Source organism: Phoenix dactylifera, chromosome 3 (assembly GCF_051530095.1).
Source record: "Phoenix dactylifera cultivar Ajwa chromosome 3, Ajwa_hap1_PhDact_Kaust_v1.1, whole genome shotgun sequence".
Taxonomy (NCBI): domain Eukaryota; kingdom Viridiplantae; phylum Streptophyta; class Magnoliopsida; order Arecales; family Arecaceae; genus Phoenix; species Phoenix dactylifera.
This window is the reverse complement of record NC_143192.1, coordinates 41,969,609-41,992,644: the sequence shown is the minus strand read 5'-3', so window position 1 is coordinate 41,992,644 and position 23,036 is coordinate 41,969,609. Positions and strand designations below refer to the sequence as shown.

At 36.1% G+C, this 23,036-nt stretch overlaps 1 protein-coding gene across 1 annotated transcript; it reads right to left on the bottom strand.

The window, feature by feature from the left end:
• Positions 1–974: 974 nt before the first annotated feature.
• On the bottom strand, positions 975–19,568 carry LOC103718490 (CBS domain protein with a domain protein (DUF21)). Its single transcript, XM_008807345.5, has 13 exons — positions 19,199–19,568; positions 19,015–19,091; positions 18,848–18,931; positions 18,593–18,706; positions 17,317–17,403; positions 13,686–13,825; positions 13,523–13,610; positions 11,449–11,522; positions 9,807–9,988; positions 9,379–9,647; positions 2,320–2,366; positions 1,978–2,239; positions 975–1,202 (listed from the first exon to the last, which is right to left on the bottom strand). Exons 1-13 carry the CDS (start codon positions 19,371–19,373, stop codon positions 1,149–1,151), a joined length of 1,653 nt encoding a protein of 550 aa, XP_008805567.1. The 5' UTR covers positions 19,374–19,568; the 3' UTR covers positions 975–1,148.
• Positions 19,569–23,036: the final 3,468 nt, after the last annotated feature.

Below are 23,036 nucleotides of genomic sequence, written 5' to 3'. Positions count from 1 at the left end.
TATCTCATTAAATTTAGAATCCACAGGTTCTGAATCTATCTAGATTCACATATTATTATCTCAGCATCTGGGATTCCACAAAATACATGCAGCCACATAGATAAAATGCGCCATCTAACTTCGTCAGCATTCAAATCTTGCTGCTATTGTTACAAATTTTCCTTCGTGCACAAAATACACATAAGTTCATTAAACATCCCCATATTTTATCGGATCCGGCTATTAGTTTTAGATTGATGACATTTCCTGATACCTAGGTAACCCATGTATGAATGCCTTAGTAATCCACATTTGTTAATGTCGGATATAGCCATTGTTGGCATCCAATTACAGTTCATGCGGTTCCTTTTTGAACGGAAGGTTGCCAATGAATGCTATCCTGCTTCATTTCATCGCCAACTGTTATTATTCTTACTTATATCCAACCTGTTTCTGTATTCCCTTACCAATAATCAACATTGAAATTTACATTTAAATTATATCCTTATAGCATGATAATAAAACGCATGTGGATATGGTGGATATACATCTGATCCATATCTCAGCAGTTTGGGTAAACTACAACAATGAAAGCACCAAATAAGGCTGAGTTATGCACCAGAAACTTGGAATAAGGTTAACAAGGCAATCAAACTACTGTTTTTGACCTTGGCACTGTTGTTCAATCTTAAATGAGAACAATGATGATCATGATGATTGTGATATTTCTGACATGGTAATGACAAATCGTGCCATATCACCACAAACTCCCAAGAGGAAACATTATTATTCATTAAATACTTGGAAAATGAACAGAAATGATCAAGCCATTTGCAAGGTGACACTACAATTGTCATGATTGCAGATATGATTGAGACATTCTCAAAACACAATTTGCAACCTATGTTTTCCTTTCCCCCATTTTCAATAAAGTAAAATTATCATAAGTAGTCATTAGAAACATTTAAAATGATGAAAACATCAAATTGGACTGATTTTTCAACACATGCTATATACAAAAGCAATAATCAATATACATATTACATAGTGAGCTAAGATTAATATCTGATAGTGATTCCAAAACTATTGATCCAACATCCACATAATATCACCATCATAACCTCCATGTACTCATAACTAAGTGACTTTCAACTTGCCGGCATAGGCAATCAATCCTTGCTCTCTCCATTTTTTTGTAGCTTCTCATATGATTTTCTCGAGACCTGCTAGTTTGCAGCAAAGCTAATCAAACACGTGGAAAAACAAGCATTGTCAATTAAGGTACCAATAAGAACTACTAGCATTGTCCATGAAGGTACCAATAAGAACTACTCAAGAAAGTAGTAAGGTACTCTTCATCAAAGTCAATCTCAAGTAACATTGTTATTGTACTACCATACAAATGCAACCACCATTCAAGAAAGTCACGAAAACTAATTCTATCACAAACCACATACTGACCACACGAGGTGTTTTATTCAGTAAAGTACCTTTTTTTAAAGAAAAAACAGTACCCTATCTTCTATTGGTGAATTTGAAAGGTTGTAAAGAGGAACCAGAAATTAAAGGTTTATGATCCAACTAATATGTGTTTGGAGTACATTTACAGGTTATGAGTAGTAGTTGTGGCGAGACTAGCACATTTCCAGATGCAGCATGCCAAATAGAAGGCCGGAAACCTTTTCGAGTCTCTTATATGACAAGAGAACCAACATATCTATTCCCTTTCTGAAACACCCCATGTACAATAATTTAGGTTAATTGCATAGTAGAGAACAGGGGCAAAAGTAACCAGAAAAAATAGAGCAGAGACAAAGAATGGTGACATAGATATCAGTCAACTAAAAGAGTGAAAAAAATGCAGTAATCAAAATGACTGAATGAACAGTTCCATAGTATAAAAAGTTCCAGTAAAGTAGCAGCATCAACAATTAATGCTCTCAGACATTCAGGAAGAATGACCCCCCGCAAAGCAAAGCTGAAGAGTATTCCACTTACTCGATTTGAAGCTGGTGAATTGTGGCTTAGGCCTGCATGATTAGCTGGTGAACTTGGCGACGACTTTCCAGGAGAATTTGAAATGGTTGATGTTGGAGCAGCAGCTTGAACGTTTGGAGAAACAGGTGAGCGTGACATGGCAGTATGATGATAGGGAGAAAGGGGAGAAGCTGTTGGCGTTCGTCGTGCAAAATGAGAGATATATGCAGCTCCTGGAGATCTCGGTGATGATCTTCCTGGTGGTAACATATTTATTTTGATCCTAAAAAGGAAACCATGAGCCCTTTGAAAACAATAAGAAATTTTGCAGCAAAACAGAGAATTCGCATGGTTGTGGCTTACTTGTTGTGGACATCAACATACTCGTCTGTTTCATCCAATATTTCTTCCTTCAAAGATAATTCAAACAGAAGTATTAGCTTTAGCATGCTACGATCAGTATAAATATACTATAACATATGAATTTTAATAAGCATAATGAGAAACCCTCATGCCAATCACAAAATAAAGGGAAGACATAATGAACTCGTGCTATATAAATCAATTTGGTGGGAATTTGTTTTCAAAAGATATGAAATGATACTAAAATTGCTGACTCTGTAGGCAGTTAATGTGCAGCTGTAACTGCACACAGCAATAAATATGCATGCATGGTCTCGGACATATCCATACCTGTAGTGACACAAGCACCTGAAAGAATGCATGCAAAATGAGGAATATAAATTTCCTAAAAATAAGGAATCCAGCACGGATCCTTTTCTGAAAATCAACCCAATGGAGACTGACGATGCCAGGAACCTAAAAGCAGATGAAACAAGATACCCCACTGATCATAACATAAAAATTGGATGATAAAAACAGCAGATTATCTTCTGACTTCATATCATGGTCCAATCATTCTTGCAAGTTGACCTGCCAACTATTGTAAGTGAAAAAGCCTATTTCACTGTAACAAACAGATACAAGCAGCAAACCTTCCTTACCTGCCCACTTCACAACAAGCTCCAAGAAAGCAACTGCATTGACTTCATCACCAACAAACATCTCTCCATGTTACCAATATGACTACCACCAAACATCTTACTCTTCAAAGCTTTTGCATTTGTGTGCAGGACCCCAAATTCATCCAATCTGATTTTAAGTTCGAGCTAAGTATGGCCATTGGGGTCAATATTGTAACAACACTAATAGTTTCTTCCAAAATCAACTTAATTTCTAATAGTATATCCCTTGTTTTTATCACCGCTTGAAAAAGTAAACCATAACTACTATATTAAATGAAAATTTGAGGATACAAAAAATCAAGAATAATGATGAATAGCCTCATACTTTATAGTATTTTTTAAAAAAGTGCAAAAATCCAAACCATAGAACAAATACTTAATGTTGTTAACTTTCTCCCTCTTAGCTATTCTCTTGAATCCTCTCTGTTGAGAACAGCTAATTTCTCTTGGTGATGCTTCTGGCCCATCAATGTCATCATGGTGATTGATGCAAGTTAACAGTCATGGTCTCATCACCATAGTTATTAAAATCAAACTGGTGACTGACCCAGTCAAGGGTCCATGCCACGGCATCATTGGTCCAACTGCAGGGTCAATCAGTCAGACTAGGTTATAATTAAAAAATAATAATAATAGCTACAATATTAGAAAAATATGCATAATAAGTGATGAATTGTTTATTTTAAAGTACACTTTAAATAACATAGATCTATATTTTATATTAATGTTTAATTGCATTATAAATAGAAAATAATGATGAATAATTTATTTTAAATTTACTAAAAAATATAATATAGAAAATATGTAGAATCTATTAAGCTTTTGAAATTATCACCGAAATATGATAATATAGTTGAACGAGTTCCACCATAAATATTTTAAGAATCATAGTCATACCGACCCAAAGTCTACTCCAATGGCTGAGCGGCTAGAAACCTCTCACAAGACACTGGTTTGAATACTGTTTTAAATGCATTTTAGTTACAATTTTTGAACTCGGTTTGGACCGGGTCACCTTTTCTAAGAAAATGGGTGGGTCGGCGGGTTCTATCTAGTCCAAAAACAATTACAGTCCCAGGTAAAAACCAGACTGGCCAGGGATCCGGTTCACCGGTTTTCCAATCAAACTAGCCAGGCCGATCCAGTTTTATAACTATTGTCATGTAAATCAAGTTTCGGGTCCTCACAAGGTGCAATCTAATCTAATGTAACCGTATACTATGAAAAGAATCATATTACGTAATTCTTACAAGTAAATTGTAATACATGTTGAAAATCTTGGAATTCGACCTGTCTTGCTCTTTCATATATCAGATATATGGTTAAAACCTTCAGTAGCTTTTTCCATGTAAAATATCAAATTATTGTCCCAAATGAATCTGCATATTCTCTACATCATGGTATGATAGAAAAGTTTATTATCTAAATTTATAGAAAATTATTTTAGATTGTGGATATGGACACCCTGGTAAAGTAGAAAAATAATATTTTCACATATTGAAATTGGGCCCAAGAGTAATCGATAAATAAAAGAACAAGGATAGAAAATTGGTTAGGAAGATGATCTTACACCAACCAAGTAGATCACTCGTAGACATTACTAACTAAAATAATTAATACATGCGTCAACAATTTGCTAAGGTGGCCTGCCCAACATCGATCTCTTAAATTCTGTAGAAGATAGACCATACGTAGATCCCTGGCTTGATTACATTACTCCTAAATTTTCTTAACACACACAGCAACATTAGACATCTAAATAACTTGGAAAAATCTACAAATAGTAAGTCATGAGGCGCAAAGGTAGCTGTCTATTCTCCATAAGGTGTTCAATACATTAAACAGATAGGCATTGAGTTATGTATTTCAAAGGAAGAAAACTCAGAAAATCAATTGATTTTTCTCCTACAACATTTGCTTTGGTAGTGCGGAACTTCTTCTTCACACTCTGAACTCAAGATCATCTAAATCATTAATCAAAACAACCTAAAGCTATTGACAAAAGGACAGTCTTCCTCAATCAAAGTCAAACTTGACAATCATATATTACTCGTGCATATTATGAGGACCCATGCAGGCATGTGGTTAGCCCCCCTTCAATTGTGCATTAAGGAGATCTTGGGTATTTATGCAGGGCCAAAAACTTCCATTAATAACTTTTTGGCTCACCTTCTGAGATCCTAGATTGTTACAAATGATCTTAGAGCCAACTCGGCCCACAGCCCATATAGACTAGGGGACATTGCAGCACAAGGCCCTTATAGTTACAATCCAATCATGGTGTTTCTATTTCCGATTGGACTCTTCCCTAAAGAGGATATCAAGGCTTAAATGATGAGAGTGAGGACCTATGCAGGCATATGTTTATTCTCAGATCATTATGCATTGGGGAGGTCTTGGGTTTTTAAGTAGGGCCAAGGACCCCAATTAATAGCTTTCTAATTAGCCTTTTTTGGTGATATTCTAGGTAGCGATACATATATACTAAATAATATCGTATACTTTCATGTAATCCATAGAATCTAGTTACAGCTTAGAAAAACAAAAACAAAACAAAACTAAAAATTCTTTGTAAAGAGAAGGGTGTAGATGAGGTTGAAGAGGCAACAAATTCAAGTAGGAATATTATAAAGGATCTGGAGGAAACCATTTAAAACCTTCAAATGTCAGGTGCAGGCAAAATAAGATAATATCATGTTCTAGTTAAATTAAATCTCACTTTAGTTTCAAGGAAGAAGATAGAGAAGAAGATAAAAGGTATTGCCCCATTATAAAGCCTAAATCAAAGGACGCAAAGGCTAGGCCAAAGAATGCAGCCTTAACATCGAAACACGAACAACAAGGTAATCTAGCTCTATCTTAGAAACTATCTTCTTAATGACTCTCAAAGTCTTCTGTACATCATCCCAGCTTATGTAAATGCATTCACTGACACATTAACCTTGAGAGAACTTGTTTCATTTCACCTTAAGACCAGATGATGGAGTCTACTGGTGAAGCAGGCAAGTTATGGGACAGAGGAGATGGAAGGAGCAAATAGAAAGAAGCACAAAAGAGAACAGAATCACATGGAATCACCAGGAAGAGAATTTAGAATTCAACAAGTAAAATGATAAAATCACAAAACGTTCCCCTCCATATATTGGTTGAGTTACTCAACTTAAGAAAAAATTAGTTGTTTTAAGCAAAAAAAAAAAAAAGGAACCCAAAGAATTCTAGCATAACTCCAAAGTCTAAATCATTTTTCGTGATCAGGCATAAAACTACTTTCTATCACCTTAAATGACCGGCTTATAGAAAAGTTGATCCTGGATTGTGCTCTAAGTTAGATTTCCAGTAAGCCATACAACTCAAATGGATTAGCATCCATCAAGTCATGCACTTCGAGAAGCAGCAAAGTCATGATACCAGAACATTGCAGTATTCGTGCTTCAACAAATATCTACATTTTGATTGTACATTGACCTGTTAATTCAAATTATGTGCATTTTAATTTCTGATAGCATCAGAGTGTAAGAAACCAATGATGAGTCAACCATGTCAAAATTAGAACATCTTTTGGAAACTCAATTACTTTCTTATAAAGGATATGGAGGAAACCATTAAAACCTTCAAATGTCAGGTGCAGGCAAAATAAGATAGTATCATGTTCTACTTAAATTTAATCTCACTTTAGTTTCAAGGAAGAAGATAGAGAAGAAGATAAAAGGTATTGCCCCATTATAAAGCCTAAATCAAAGGACGCAAAGGCTAGGCCAAAGAATGCAGCCTTAACATCGAAACACAAACAACAGACACATTAATGACTCTCAAAGTCTCAAAGTCTATCTTAGAAACCATCTTCTTAATGACTCTCAAAGTCTTCCGTACATCATCCCAGCTTATCTATATGCATTCACTGACACATTAACCTTGAGAGAACTTGTTTCATTTTGCCTTAAGACCAGATGATGGAATCTACTGGTGAAGCAGGCAAGTTATGGGACAGAGGAGATGGAAAGAGCAAATAGAAAGAAGCACAAAAGAGAACAGAATCACATGGAATCACCAGGAAGAGAATTTAGAATTCAACAAGTAAAATGATAAAATCATAAAATGTTCCCCTCCATATATTGGTTGAGTTACTTAACCTAAGAAAAAAATAGTTTCTTTAAGAAAAAAAAAAGAAACCCAAAGAATTCTAGCATAACTCAAAAGTCTAAATCATTTTTCGTGATCAGGCATAAAACTACTTTCTGTCACCTTAAATTACTGGCTTATGGAAAAGTTGATCCTCGATTGTGCTCGAAGTTAGATTTCCAGTAAGCCATACAACTCAAATGGATTAGCATCCATCAAGTCATGCACTTCGAGAAGCAGCAAAGTCATAATACCTGAACATTGCAGTATTTGTGCTTCAACAAATATCTATATTTTGATTGTACACTGACTTGTTAATTCAAATTATGTGCATTTTAATTTCTGATAGCATCAGAGTGTAAGAAACCAATGATGAGTCAAGCATGTCAAAATTAGAACATCTTTTGGAAACTCAATTACTTTATTATAAAGGATCTGGAAGAAACCATTTAAAACCTTCAAATGTCAGGTGCAGGCAAAATAAGATAATATCATGTTCTACTTAAATTAGATCTCACTTTAGTTTCAAGGAAGAAGATAGAGAAGAAGATAAAAGGTATTGCCCCATTATAAAGCCTAAATCAAAGGACGCAAAGGCTAGGCCAAAGAATGCAGCCTTAACATCGAAACACGAAGAACAAGGTAATCTAGCTCTATCTTAGAAACCATCTTCTTAATGACTCTCAAAGTCTTCTGTACATCATCCCAGCTTATCTATATGCATTCACTGACACATTAACCTTGAGAGAACTTGTTTCATTTTGCCTTAAGACCAGATGATGGAGTCTATTGGTGAAGCAGGCAAGTTATGGGACAGAGGAGATGGAAGGAGCAAATAGAAAGAAGGACAAAAGAGAACATAATCACATGGAATCACCATGAAGAGAATTTAGAATTCAACAAGTAAAATGATAAAATCTCAAAACGTTCCCCTCCATATATTGGTAGAGTTACTTAACCTAAGAAAAAATTAGTTGCTTTAAGCAAAAAAAAAAGAAAAAAGAAACCCAAAGAATTCTAGCATAACTCAAAAGTCTAAATCATTTTTTGTGATCAGGGATAAAACTACTTTCTGTCACCTTAAAAATGACTGGCTTATAGAAAAGTTGATCCTGGATTGTGCTCTAAGTTAGATTTTCAGTAAGCCATACAACTCAAATGGATTAGCATCCATCAAGTCATGCACTTCGAGAAGCAGCAAAGTCATGATACCTGAACATTGCAGTATTTGTGCTTCAACAAATATCTATATTTTGATTGTACACTAACCTGTTAATTCAAATTATGTGCATTTTAATTTCTGATAGCATCAGAGTGTAAGAAACCAATGATGAGTCAAGCATGTCAAAATTAGAACATCTTTTGCAAACTCAATTACTTTATTAGAAAAATCTGGTTTCATTCATGTATGGAATAATGTAACAAAGAGGCCATCTTTATGGAAACCCAACTACTTGATTAAAAAAATCCGGTTCAATTCATGTTTGAAATAATTTAACGTAGTTTGAAGACATACATTTACTGCTAAATTCAGTTCCATGAACCAGAAATTAAGTGCACTCAACAAACTACAGTTTCTGGATTTACAAAAGAAAGAAAAGCAAAAATTGCATGCATCACATAATAATTCAATTGATATATATAAATACCAAGATAAACCTGACTGGAAGTTGAGAGAAATTCAGTATACCAATATCATCATTGTGCAGAGCTGTCAACAACAACAATTCAAAAGAATATTATGCCATGTTTAGAGCAATATGTATGTATGTGTATGTGCAACTGTATGTATCAGGGTGAAAGAGATCTTACCTTAACTTACGAAAAGCTAAATCTATTATTACATCATTAGTAATCTTCAAGTGGAAGAGCATGGGCTCCACACTATACTGGAGACTGTTTTAAATCGATTTTCTTCTTCACCTTATACGAACCTTGTATTGATACAAGCATGTTCTACTTGCTCTACTAAAAAGCTAGTGTAACTAAAGTTCGTAAATATTGCACTAGGAACTCCCAAAGGTGGATCTACATCTTTACGTACATAATTACTGACCAAAGAATCAGGAATATAGATGAAGAATCAGATCCACAATGCATATCAAACAGAAGCAGGAGATCTACATGTCAAGTTAATGCCAGTTATGTAAGCACACGCAATGTATAAACAATGGCTACATATATCATGATAGGAGCAATCAGATTCGAGATAAAGCATATTTCATCATGGTTAGTCTTAAAAATCATTAGAAATATTGTCCGCTAAAAGATTTTCAACCTGTAGCAATTCCTCCATAACATCTTCCATTGTTATAATTCCAATCACTTCTTCATCAACTGAATAGCTTGGAAGGGGATCCAAATTAACATCAAGAATATTGTCATGCCGTCCTCGCTCCGACTTCTTCAATTGTGAACGCACCTCTCCATGTTTCTCCATGTTGCTTCGTTTCACATGACTCTGACTATCAGGGACATTACTATTCACAGGGGATGCTTTTGTAATGACACCCAAATGCTCAGTCAAAACTAATTGAGATCCGTCTCCTGGAAAATCAGTAATCACTACCTTGTCGACACAAATTACTAGTTTTTCACTATGCACAAGCGGTTCCATATAAAAAGGGATCGAATACATAACATTTCAGTTATAAGTAATAATTCAATTATGCCAACTTTAATAATGTGTGATGTCATAATTCATACCAGGAATACCATCAGCTGGCATGTGTTTCCTATTCTGGTTCATTCTATTCTCTAAAATATTGCTCTTGCTTTTTTCTGTTGTTTGTCCAATATCCTTATTGTGTTTAACAACCACAGCCATGTGACTGTGGCCCTTTTGAAATTCGTTCAGTATGTCGTAGAGAGGAAGGTCATCATATACCCTGGTACACAGAACGTGTCATGAGACAATATTATGTGATGAATATGAAGATAAAAATAACTGGAATCTGACACAAAAAAAATTGTATCAACACTTGAATATTTCAGTAGTCTGAATTTATCAGGAAAAACCACCTTTCGTGCAATGCACTTCATATTAAAACTTCAAGAACCTAATTATTTAATAGATCATTGATGCAATTGGAAGTCAAGCTTTTGAGTGACATGAATCAAGAGCTTCAAGGGTTAATGACCGCTTTAGTTGAGATAATTGAGTCATCTTGACCAGAAACCAGGCCAACTATTACTTAATCATGTGCTCCAAGTGTTAATCAAGTGCTTTATTCCTAAACTCTAAGCTGTCCTACGTCAATTGTTATCACAGCGAAGTTCAAAAGCCTAAGATGATGCTATGCCAATATGATCTCTCGCCATACCTGATGTATGAAATATCATATTATGCGGTGTGCATTTTCTCGCCATTTCATTGTGAGGTACATAGTTTCATCTTCTGAACTTGTCACATGTATAATTACTCAATAGTATCCTTTTGAATCACATTTGAGTTCAGGACTTATTTAACCAGATGTTTCATCACATATGATATGCAATAGGCGAAAGACCAGCTCATCCCGAAAGAGGTATATCTTTCTCGGACATGATCATTGTTGTTCCATGGTTTCTACTTCCAATATTCCAGAGGGAATCCAAGTTCCTGAAGCAAATTCTCCCAAGTCAAGAACTTGTCAGGCCTTGACCGAAGATATTTAATTATCAAGATAAGTTTTTCCTCCATGTTCTTTAATTAATAAACAGATAGAATGTATTATCTATTATCTCACAAAAGCCTAAGTCACAAGCTCATTCCCTTCCGTTGAAGAACAGGCCCTGTAATGTATATTTGAGAGGTTGGCAATATTACCAAGATAATAAAGTTTTAGCTTCTCCATTCTTTCTAATAATCATAGAAGTAGGAAGAAGGAACCAAGTCCAATATACAACATCTAAGAATGATAACATGCCATGCTATGGCCTGTGATTGTAATTAAAATTGTTTTTTAGGCTCTGTAATCCCACAAATCAGTGTATCAACTGGTTCATCCAGAAAATCATATAAGCAAGATAAGCATATATTGGCCTGCAATAAGTTTTCTATCACAATGACCTTAGCATATCATCACTCGGCCAGCATTCAAGTATCACCTCAAACTGTCGATCTTTTCACAGGTGAACACTCTAAAGGCTAATCTATTCCTGGTCGCCACGGGTTTATTCCTGATATATTGCTTTGTTTTGTTTTGGTAGGCTTAAATATGACTTTTCTAATACGCTCAAAAGTAAGTTTTACATGTTGTCCTCCACTATGCATCTTGCTGTTTACAAAACAAAATAGAGCAAAGCAATTTTCGTGCTTAAGATAAATAAATATATATGACTTATGTATAGAAAAGGAAAACCATACCTAGGAATTTTTCTGATGGTAACGTTTCTAATAGGGACCTCATCTTCAGGTCGGCAAGTGATCAGATTCTTAACCTGAAAGCAAGATAAATAGTCAGAACGCCATAGTATCAAAATGACATCAACTAAAAGAATCTAGAGCATGCAAATAAAGAATAAGAAATTCAGTTTTACCAATTTCAGGCCTAGCCATCAAGGTTGCAGTTGCTCATACTGCAGAGGGGGCAAAGACCACTACCAGCTGTTTACACTTACTTTTAAAATCTCTCATTTTATGTATCATGAAAACACGGTTCCCCACTTTATAACATACTAGTCGTATCATATATGACAGAATTACTAATCTGCGGTGTACTACATGCACTATACAATTATGCAAAGTCTATATAATAGTAATATAATTATTAATATGACAACTGAAAATAGTATAAATTTATGGCCAAAAACAAAGTTTTGAATTGAAAACATACAAAAAAAATGTTATCTCCTAAAAAAAGGTTTTAAAAAATAGAGGTAGAGGTCCATATTTGTCATTGATAAATACCACCCTGACATAGCATACCTACCAACACAGCTACGTTGACCGGTGCACCTTGTGGCATGACCATTTTTAATCCTGATTTTTATCTTTTTTTATTGCAATTATTTTAACCATTATTCAAGCTAGATGGGCCATATTTCATGAATTAAATATTCAGAAACCAAAAAAAAAGAAAGAAAGAAGCAAAAGAAAGGTGCAAAACAGCTTTGAGCTTGATGTCGCGCGATATGAGATTGATCAAGGGCTGGTTCAAGGAAGCTTGAGCCATGCAATGGTCTCAAGGAGACACTGACTATTGATTCTAGCTTATATGGCACATACAAGCATAAAAATGGGCTAGTATATCTAATATTTAAATCCTTAACTCAAAATAACTCAAGCATGCATGTTAGACTCCGATTAAGTAAAATAAGTAATGCGGCATAAGATGCAGCCAACAGGCACTATGACCAGCTAGATTATGCCAAGAGCCAGCAGATTCGTGATCAAAAACTGCAATAGGCAACATTTTGAGATTTTTGGCAGATTTTTTATAAATTTTTCATTAGAGACATTATCAAATTTTAGTCATGTTTCCATATCTATAATAGAATAATTGTAGTACGTTTTCTTATTGTCGAGTCCTATTTTCAATATGATTCTGCATTGGGTTTAATGCTTGAATTAGGGTTAGCATATCATGTCCTATAAATATATATGTAATACATTATAACAGACAGATGTTGAGATATCAATAAAATTCTTTCGAGAGAATTTCTTTCACTAAGTGAAGAATTCTTCAATCCAATTTTCTTCTATTTGCGTGTTGATCTTTGAAGTATAACCACATTGATCAAATTGCCCCTTCTTCCTTTTCTCTCTGCATCAATACGGGTAAAAACTTCATTGAAAGCTATCGCTCATTCTACCAAACCATCATGTTCCTCCTCTTCCAAGACTCTTTGTAGGCCTAAAAAAATTCAAACATCTTATCCAAAGCTTCAGACTGCCATGTTACTTCTATGCTAAAACCCTTCGTAAGTCTAGGAAAAGTTGGCAAATGTTACCTGCTTACATGAGCAAAAGTGTGATAAGGTTGGCTTTCTAGTCTCATTGGCAGGTCCAACAAGCTATTTTTGCCTAAAGTTGACTAAGTTAGGAACAGAACCAATTCAAAGGGTTTGACATACTGAGAGTAGAAGTCCACTCAATCCATGCAGGGAGCCTACTCAACTTAGAGTTCTACTCCAAAACACTATTCCTTGACAAGAAGAGTGGTAAACCCCAGGGCTTTCACTATATTCTATACAGAACGATTATTTACATACTAAAATGCTACCAGATATAACCAGAAAAGAGATTACATAATTATTTCACTTTTTAAGTTTTCAAGGAAAAGAGATGCATAATAATTGAAAAAATAATGTAAATATTTACACTATCACTAATCTATTTTAGACTTCTTCATATTACAAATGATATTGTTCTCATGTTTTATTTCAAGATCAAAGCTTTTAGAAATTTTACATATTCATTAGCTAGCTATCTTACTCACCAAAATAAGGCCAATAATATTTGTTGGGCTCCCAGAGTAGATTGGCACACGACTATGCCCTTTAGTCATTATTAAACCCATAGTGTACCTAAAAAGAGATAAATGTCAATAATACGAACATATGTAAAAGTCAATTTTACAGTAACAGGACAAAAGCACAGACATATCAAGATTAAAGTTTATGTCGAGGGAAAAGGTATCGGATATTTTCGTCATAGCATCTCTCGCAGTCTTTTCGGTCATCTGTAATGCTCCAGTAATAATAGTGGTTTCATCATGAGTCAACTCTCCACCCTTTCCTGCCTGCACACCAAGAAAATTAAACATTACCATCATAAGCTGTTTCAGATACATTGCAGTTAAGATTAAACCTTTCTAATGTATATTCTCAATTCATTGTTCGTTTGCCATCCTACTATATATAAGCACATAATCTTTTTTTTTTCTGAAAAGGTGTGAGGGGTTAAGAGCCCCCCCCCCCTCCACACACACACACACACCCCATTTATTTGAAGAAAATAAGCACAGACTCTCATGCATGCACACATGCATAGACAATTAATTGTCTACAACATAAAATAGTTTGTGAGTGCATGACACTCATGTATAACAAATTGATATGATGCATTAATATTTTATATAGTGTAAAAAAAGAGGACTAGATAAAAGTCATGTAAAAAAAACAAGGAATATGTTGTTGAATGCAACTTCTGTTAAGAACCAATGGTGACCCATGTAAACTAAGAACCAAGACCACCAATCGTGGCATACAAGCTTCCAAGTTCAAATAGTTATCAGCCAGCATTGAGTGGATTCAAATACTTCTATACCAAAAATTAATCCAATTGTTGTCTTATAATAAATCATAAACATTTAAATTAACTGATTTCTGTTAGAGGCATGCAGAACTAAGGTACGTCGTACCGGTACCGGTAGGTGTACCAATCGCTTACTGGATCGGTATGGTTCGAGTTCGGACCGATTCAAACCGGTACCACTCTATGACATTAAATGCCCCACGCAAGGCGTGCTGCCTATCGCGTGCCCGCACGGGCACAGTTTCAAGCACAAGGAACCGCGCACAGGCGGGGTTCCCAGCTCGTGCCCACGCAGGTGCGCTGCCCAGGGCGTGCGAACCGGTCTGGTTTGCACCGATACCAGGCTTGTACCGCTCGGTTTCGGCCCAACCGTTTTCTATGCTTGAACCGGATCAGTCAGGGACCAGACCAGTCCGGCCCAGGTTGAACCGGCCGATACGGGCCGATTCAGCATACCATGTGCAGAACAAAAACTTGAGGAAGCTCTGGCAAGAAAAGGAGCTCAAATTTGTGGTAAAGGTTCTAGAAAGAGGAGAGGAGCACTAAAGCTAACCAGATAGAAGTTGTGAGAAAGGAATTTGAAAAAGCTTGCAATAACACCGTAGGTAGCCCCTAACAGGAATAGTTGGAGATTAGGAATTGGGAAAAGGCTCCATGATTATAGTTATCCAAAAAGCATTTCATATGTAAAAATCATGTTAATATTGTGGATCCCAACTTTCAATGGTCCCTTATGTATTTTGTTCTGATTAAATCTTTGCTAGGACTCCTTATACATATGTTTTACATGCATGCATATGTGTTTCTGTACATATGTATACAAGTCCATCTATAGTATACATACACACTTACGTATATGGACACAGTTACTACAGGTTGTAGCCCCCCATAAACATGCGGAACATGTAAATCCAGAGTATATAACATTATAAAACACAATAAGACTTAATAAAATGAATATCTGTAACTCTGGAGATCCAAAAACTTCAAAGAAGCAGATTAGAAGAACACTCTCTGCTGCTGAATTTGATTAATTAAAAAAGCACAAAATACACTTAATCTCAAAACCATTACGTATATTCATCTACGCATTCTTAATTGGATGTTATGTGTCACCATGCTAAAATATGAAATATTTGACAGAAGTCATAAACAAAACATTAGTGGAGGGAAGGGCAAGTTTAACACAAATCAGATTTATATATAGTATTATGAAGAGCTTCACATGACAAAATTATTATGATCAAAGAAAGTGCAGATATACAATGAAGATAGAATTGACTATGATAGGCATTTATGGTAATTGCACACCATGTCTCACATGCCACAATCCTTTGGATCAACATGAATAGTTGTATCCATCATCACAATGTTGTAGAGTTGCCATGATTGCAGGTTGAAATATGATGGGTCATATACTGTAGGCAATGAAGCAAACACGTAGAAAGCCAATTACGAAGACACATAGAGACCAAATGTCGAAAACTTGATAAGCCACATGAGACTAAAAAAGGAGAAAGGTGATGTAATAAAATGCTGAAAAAAATTAATAATAAAAGATAAGAATAAAAATAAAACCAAAAAGGTGGCATAGATCTATTAAGGATCCTCACGTAATAAATTAAAGATAGAGATTATGAGAAGAGGTAGAGTGATAAAGGTGCCAAGGAATGAGCCAAAATCACCAAAACTAGCACCTAAGAATTGTACAGACAAAGTAGATAAAGACACACACAGCAACATAGAAGGTTTAAGAAGACCCATAACAAAATGAGAGAGATCCATTTATCTGAGCACTATTTATCAATAGACAGAAGTAATAAAAGAATGAGGGATTTAAGACAGGAACAAACTTCTTCGAGACCACAGGGTGTCCAGACTAAACACCATCAATCTCTGGACAAGATTCAGAGACTTATTTAAAAGTTGGCGATGAATAAATTTTTGTGATATAGTTATTGAACAAAACTAGTTGGAGACAGGAGAAGGAAAAAAGGCAACTAATTCAGTGGTAATTATTTGAAAAGGAAGAAACTGTTAGATCGCCAAAGCTACAATCAAGAACCTGGAAATCAATTCCATGCTATCATTGGAATTAATTTTACTAATGAAAGCAATATCTTATCATATAGCAAAAATCTCCCCAAATTTTGCAACTGCCCGCACATAAAATAACAATATGAAAATCACATATTCGAAGAATTCAGCTGTATCATATTGCTTTTAATTGATAAATTATTTCACAAATGCATCAAGATTTTTCTTCCACGGAGAATATTCTGTTTCAATGGTAAGACTGTAAAAGCTCAATATTGGGACCTCATCTTGATGGTGCGAAACTGTTATGGTCTTGCATGTTAGCTTAGTCTGATTTTGTCACAAGATTGCACAAGATAAGCCGCCTCTAGTTATTGCTTTAGTTTTCATACACCTTTAGACAATGCTACTGTTATCTTTCTTCTGAAATACATAAGCATCAAAACATACACGACTTCTTTCTTCTATTCATAAGGTTATCAGTTTGGAAAACCTTTTTCATTTCTTCACACAAGTATTTAGATGAATGGCATGTCTTTATTTTATCAAGACCAACTTTCTATTTCTAATTGATAAGTTCATTCCAGTTGCATGTTGCAATTCATGAAACATATACTACTGTTCGCATATAAAGATGGAGATTCCAATGGTTTGAGGATTTCACATTCGTTAGCCTGCTTGATACATAAAGGGTTACACCTAATGATTATAAACTTCTCTTGACCTTTTAAATTATGTCACTATACATAGTCACTATAAATATGTGTGTGGACCTGAGCAGACTCATAATCAATTACCCGTCACATCAAATCATATCATACATTAGATAAATGGCTTATGTGCAATAAAGTGTCCAGTCTTAATAGGTCTTACTATAAATAATCTTCTTCTTAGTTAAAACACTCGACAAATAGTAATGAAGTATGAGATAAAGCCAACCTCATTTCCATGCATATCCACCAGCGTCTTCAACTCAGCCCTCCTCATTAGTGCAAAGTGCCCTTTTCCCAGAATCCAGTCCAACAGCTGTAAAGAGCATCGATATTAAAATATCAAGTATCAATTCTACAGAAGCATAAGGAAACATAGGAAGACTGGATAAAGACAGACAAGTATCTTAAGATGAAGTCATTAAGATTTCTCTTAGTATGCATGTTTGCATTAATGATTAACCTAGGTCAAGTGGGACCCATGGGCATATGATTTTCAGAATTATGGAAAAAGAGGAAATGCAAAAAAAAAAAAAAAAGATGACCTGGTGCCATCAATAACAAACAATGCATGCATTTCATTAGATATATTTAACCCAGACAAGTAATAGACGGTCTGAAGATTACTTCAAGTATGTTTTGCACTTAAAAGAAAAGGTCGTCATCCTTAAAGTTGAAACAAGTAAACAATAGAAGCAAGCCTAAGAGATTCTCAGCAACTTTGAGAACATGAAGCCCAGTGAAGGCTGACTCTTAGAAAACCTTGAAAATGGATATGATCAAAATAGATGCTGCTTTCAAGTATTGTCGCACCTTGCATTGTGGTACTGTCTTAGTTGACATTTTGTGAAGAATGATTGTAGAACCATTAGTAATGGCTTATAGCCAAAGGAAGTGAGTTAATCATCACTTAGAAGACTGTAAAGAAAAACATGTATGGGAAGATAGGAACAGTAAAGTTGCACTAATTCCAAAACTGTTTTTCCTCAATTCTTTTGTTGATAAACCTTACTCCATGTTTTAAACACAATTTAAAAGTCATGTATATTCTGAATTGCTAAAATACTCCATCATTTGCGTATGTTAGACAAATAAGTACTGTGAATTACTAAAATAGTCCATCATTTGCATATGCAAGCCGACTATCAAACTGGACCATGTATCATGTGTCAAGTAAGATGAGGATGGCAGGGGTATATGTGTGGTTCGTATGTAGTTTCTTTTCTCCTGAAACAAGCATGTACCTCCAGCACTTCAAAATTAAAAGGAAATTTTCAAATATTATATCTTTCCAAAATTGGGTTGCCATTCACATGGTTTTCATGTTTGATCAAGGTCTCCATCGTTTGATGTTATTCAAAGAGTAGACCAATCTAATCGAGGCTAGTAAAATGCCACAAACTTCTACCATGGTAGAGGTTGCAGAAGATAATGAATTAAATCACCCTTAAAAGTTTCAAATCCATGATTCTAATTCTGAATAAATCAAAGCAAGGAGGAGTTACCTTACTAATAGGATAAGATACGGGGAAGAAGACCACCAAAAGCACTCGAACAACCCCAGCCAGCTTGGCTCCCACGCTCAATCCATAGCGTGAACACACTGCTTGCGGAATTATCTTGAAAACCAACAAGAGATCAAATCATGTATCTCCCCTCTATAGGTTAATGAAAAGCAAATATGCTCCCGTCAAGAAACTGATCTCCGGTCCCAAAGTTCCAACCCTCTGAAATAAGTGAGCAAACATTCAAGAAATTACCTCACCAAAAGCCAAGATAAGGGTCACGGATATCAGTATCGCCCCCCACGCCGGAACCAAAGAATCAAGAAATATGGGCAAAGCCTGAATATGACGAAGAGGTTATCTGCAGCACCAAAATCCTCAAACCTAATAATCCAAGAAAAGGACGAGAGCGAGGGTGGGACCTCCATGGCCAGGGAGTTGCCGATGAGAAGGGTGCAGAGCAGCAGATGCTGATTCTTGACGACGGGCAGAATCTTGGCTGCGCCCAAAAGCACAAACACATGGAGAAGATGAGATGAAGAAAGAATAAAAAGTGGAGCTGGAGGCAGAGACAGGAGAGAAAGAAGAGTAGTAATGGTGGACTACTGGCTCTCTTCCGGTCCTCGGGCTGGCCGGCCTTGACAAGGACCTCGAGGTCCATGAGGCTGAGGGACATGAGGCCGAGGGTGAGGCCGGACATCAACCCCGCGAACGACACCAACGCCGCGCATATCAGCAGATACACCCAGAACATCAGCCCGCAGCACGACTCCTCCGCCATCACCTTTATTTCTCTCTCTTTTTTCTCTTCCCTATCGAACAACCAGGGGAGTGGTCAAGGCTATTCGCCTACTTATGAGATGGGAGAAGGAAATTTTGGTTGCAAGAGTAAGTGGAGAGGGAAGCTGAGAAGAGAGGAAGAGGGGTTTGGTCGGTATCTGGGTTTGCCGCTTTTCCTTGACTTGTGCAGTGGCCCGGTGAGTGATTGGGACGGATAGGGGTTGTATCTTGCACGCGAAAGAAGGATTTACCTTTCTTCCTGCGAATCCATCGTTGGATCGCGTAATAGCGTCTTCGAGATCCATGCACTTGGTTAATGATGGACTACGGAGTGATTTGAGATCTGTGTAAGACGTGATCCAAAGGTCGACGTCTTGAAAGAAGATCAATTACTCTTTTGTGCAAAAGATACAACCGTTAGGTTGCTTAAGCATCAAATCTGAGGGTAGGAGACGGAACCGGGATCTTTGGACTCCGGTGTTTTGTTTTATTTTGGGTGGTTTTTATTTCCCACAACTTCCCCGCTTATAGGACGAACACAAGGAACAAAAATCAGTTGGGGTGGGCTTTCTATTTTAGATTTTTTTTTCTTCTGGTACCTACCATAAAAGCTCAAAAATTAGGCAAAATTAGGTACAGCTTTAACAAGCGAAGTAGCCTATTATTTTAGTATTTCACATATAACATTCTTTTTTTCTTTCTCGCTATGTCTCTCTATCCATCATTGTTTTCTTTTTTCTTTCCTAGATTTTTCTCATCCTCCAAGTTTTTTTTTTCTTTTTCAAAATTTTTGCACCTAAATATTCATAAAATTTAAAAAATGATATGTATATATAATTTCTTATGCTAGATAAAATTAGAAAATCGTACACTATATATTGGTACTGATGAATACTATATTTTAGAAACTATATATCGATTTATCTAGAGCTATGTATTGTCTTATCTGATTACTTAATTTGTTTAGTGTATATCATTCCACTATGTAGTGTGCGCTAATAAAAATAATATTTTGAAAACTATGTATCAATTTACTTAATGTGCATCACTTAGTCATATAGTATCTACCAGTAGAAAATATATTCCAAAAATAAGAAAGAAAGAGGTTGTTGCACCCGATTTATTTTTTTTATTTTTTAATCATAGGATCAGACTTCTGCTTTAAGATGAATGCTAAAAAATATGGTAAAATAGAAAGCCGATCCGACATTTAATACGCACACGTTCAATTAGGTGCTCGACGCCAATGCACGTACACGACGACATCAATCGTAGCAAATGATAGGTGGACACTGATGTCCTGTAGACAGGACCATATATGACGTGCCAAATTTTTATTAGCTAGCGGCATGGGAGTGAGGTTTCCCTGCATGTTGTATGAGTATTGGGCTGATGATGTAGCATGGAGGGCCCAACGTATGGGTCAAGAGACAACAGTGTATGGATAGTAAGTATGATAATTAATATCAGGTGCACATCAAGAGAAAAAAAATCAAACTATGATATTTTGCAAACAGTACTTCTGATTAGATGGTATATTGGATGACTAACCATGCGGGATCAATATTATGTTTTTTTGGCTGGTTTTTTTAATTTAGTTTTAAGATATTTTATTTTTTAATTCTCACAAATGTATCTATTTATATTTAGTTTAATTTGATGCATCTAATTTATTAAAAAAAAAAAAAACAAAGTATCTCGCCCTGCTTAATGCGGCATCTCCGTTATTAAGTGGCCTTGTCTCCCTTCATCGAAAGGAATGAGAGGATGTGGCGTGTCCAATTCTCCTGTACCAGCCAGCTGATTTAGTCATGGAGTCAAATCTAAGTTGATTCCAAAATTAATTGCTTTTGAGTCAACAAGTCTCCCAGGCCCGGATTTGATGGCCTGGCTGGCGTGCTAATTGGACCTTGACACAGTAAAGTTGTAAGACAAATTAGATTAGTAGCAAAGCTTGGCGCATGCCCAAGTTTAACCCAAGATTAACTCAAGTACCCTGGAAGGAAAGCAGATGGCGCTCACGTTTTAGAAGCAAGATTTTCACCTTGCCACGATATTGGCTTATGACAAAACTACGGCACTTGCCAATATGTGTATCGAGTATCGGCATATTGGTCAGTATAAATTCATCCATCTCGAACATTAGGCGATAGCCTGATATATTTATGGTTTTTCTTCTATGACCGACCATGTTATGGCCTTCTTCTGAAAATACTACGAGTTTCCATTTATCTTCGTCAAGCAAGTCCAGCCTAAAGACACTCAAGTTGTAAGGCTATTGCCTTACGACGTTACCATGCACTTGCTAGTAGGAATATATGATCTTTTGATGTTATGGTTAACCCATCAAGATTTTCTTCTTGGCTATGCTATTGCCTTGCCTTATGACAATGCCATGCACTTGCTAGTAGGAATATAGATCACTATACGGCACTACCTTGGCCAGTATAAATTAATACATTTTGAATCAAACTTTCGGATATCTATATTTTTCTTGTACAACCATGTTATTTTTTAAGTACCACTTATTTCTACATATATATTCTTAATTTTTTGAGCAAGTTCTATCTTCAAATCTGATGCTACATATTCTATTCAATGCCTTCAGCATCAATTGGTCTTGCTAGTTAATGCATTGTTCTATAATTTAGTATTTTAACCATTATATAAGTCAAGATATGTTTAAACCTTCCATGGTTTTATTTAAAATTCATTTCAAGAAGAAAAGATGGATGTGGTTGCAGCTGGAGATTGCCAGATTTTTGACACCTCAGTTCCGGAACAAAGCTGAGGGCGGCATGGGCCGGGCTTAGTTATGCCCGGTGAGTTTTGCAAGCTAGCACAGTGCTACTTGAGGGGAACTCGGCTACGGTCATCGAATAGATCTAGCAGACGGTTGGCAGTGTGGATGTGTGCCATCCTATGATCCGGGACATTCGAGCTTTGGTCTGTGAGGTAGTTTTTCAAGCTATGCATGTCTACAAGAAGACCAACATGGCCACGGACTGGGCGATCACGTACGTGACTAGTGTATTTTAATTTTATGGGATATATCTGCACTAGATTTGTATGAATCATCCGTTTTAGGAAAGAAAAAAAAAAAAAAAAAAGATAAATGGCCACCCAGGGCATCAATGTATTATGCTTGTCACTTTCATTGGTGGTGCTGCTAGACAACAAGCCTCTAGTTGCCACCGCCACCACTTTGAAGGATGAACCCGGAATGTATCATTAAAAAATATTCTGATGAATTCCCACAGGCATATTTCCATGCGCAACAATACAGATACATACCAAACATACTACCAAAACTCCTAAAAATTGCATGATGGTGGGTGGCTCGAAGGCCACTGAGGCACGCGAGGGTACCGTTAAGTTGCCCGTGATGCGACTGGTGGAGTTGCTGAGAAGGGATTGGCATATATTCCTTTAAATAATCCTACCACTATGATCCCATGGAAGTATATTAGAGCATGACAGATGCATCTTGTAGATAAAAGGATAGAAAGAGGAGCCAGTGGAATCCTTGCAAAAAATCAGGGATCTGTTGGCCAATTTGATCTGTTGCTATGGCTGCTTTCCCGAATATTGCAATGGTTAGTTGGCAAAGTGTCGACGAGAGGATATATAGAACAGAAAAAAAGATCTATGTTGTGGTTTTAAA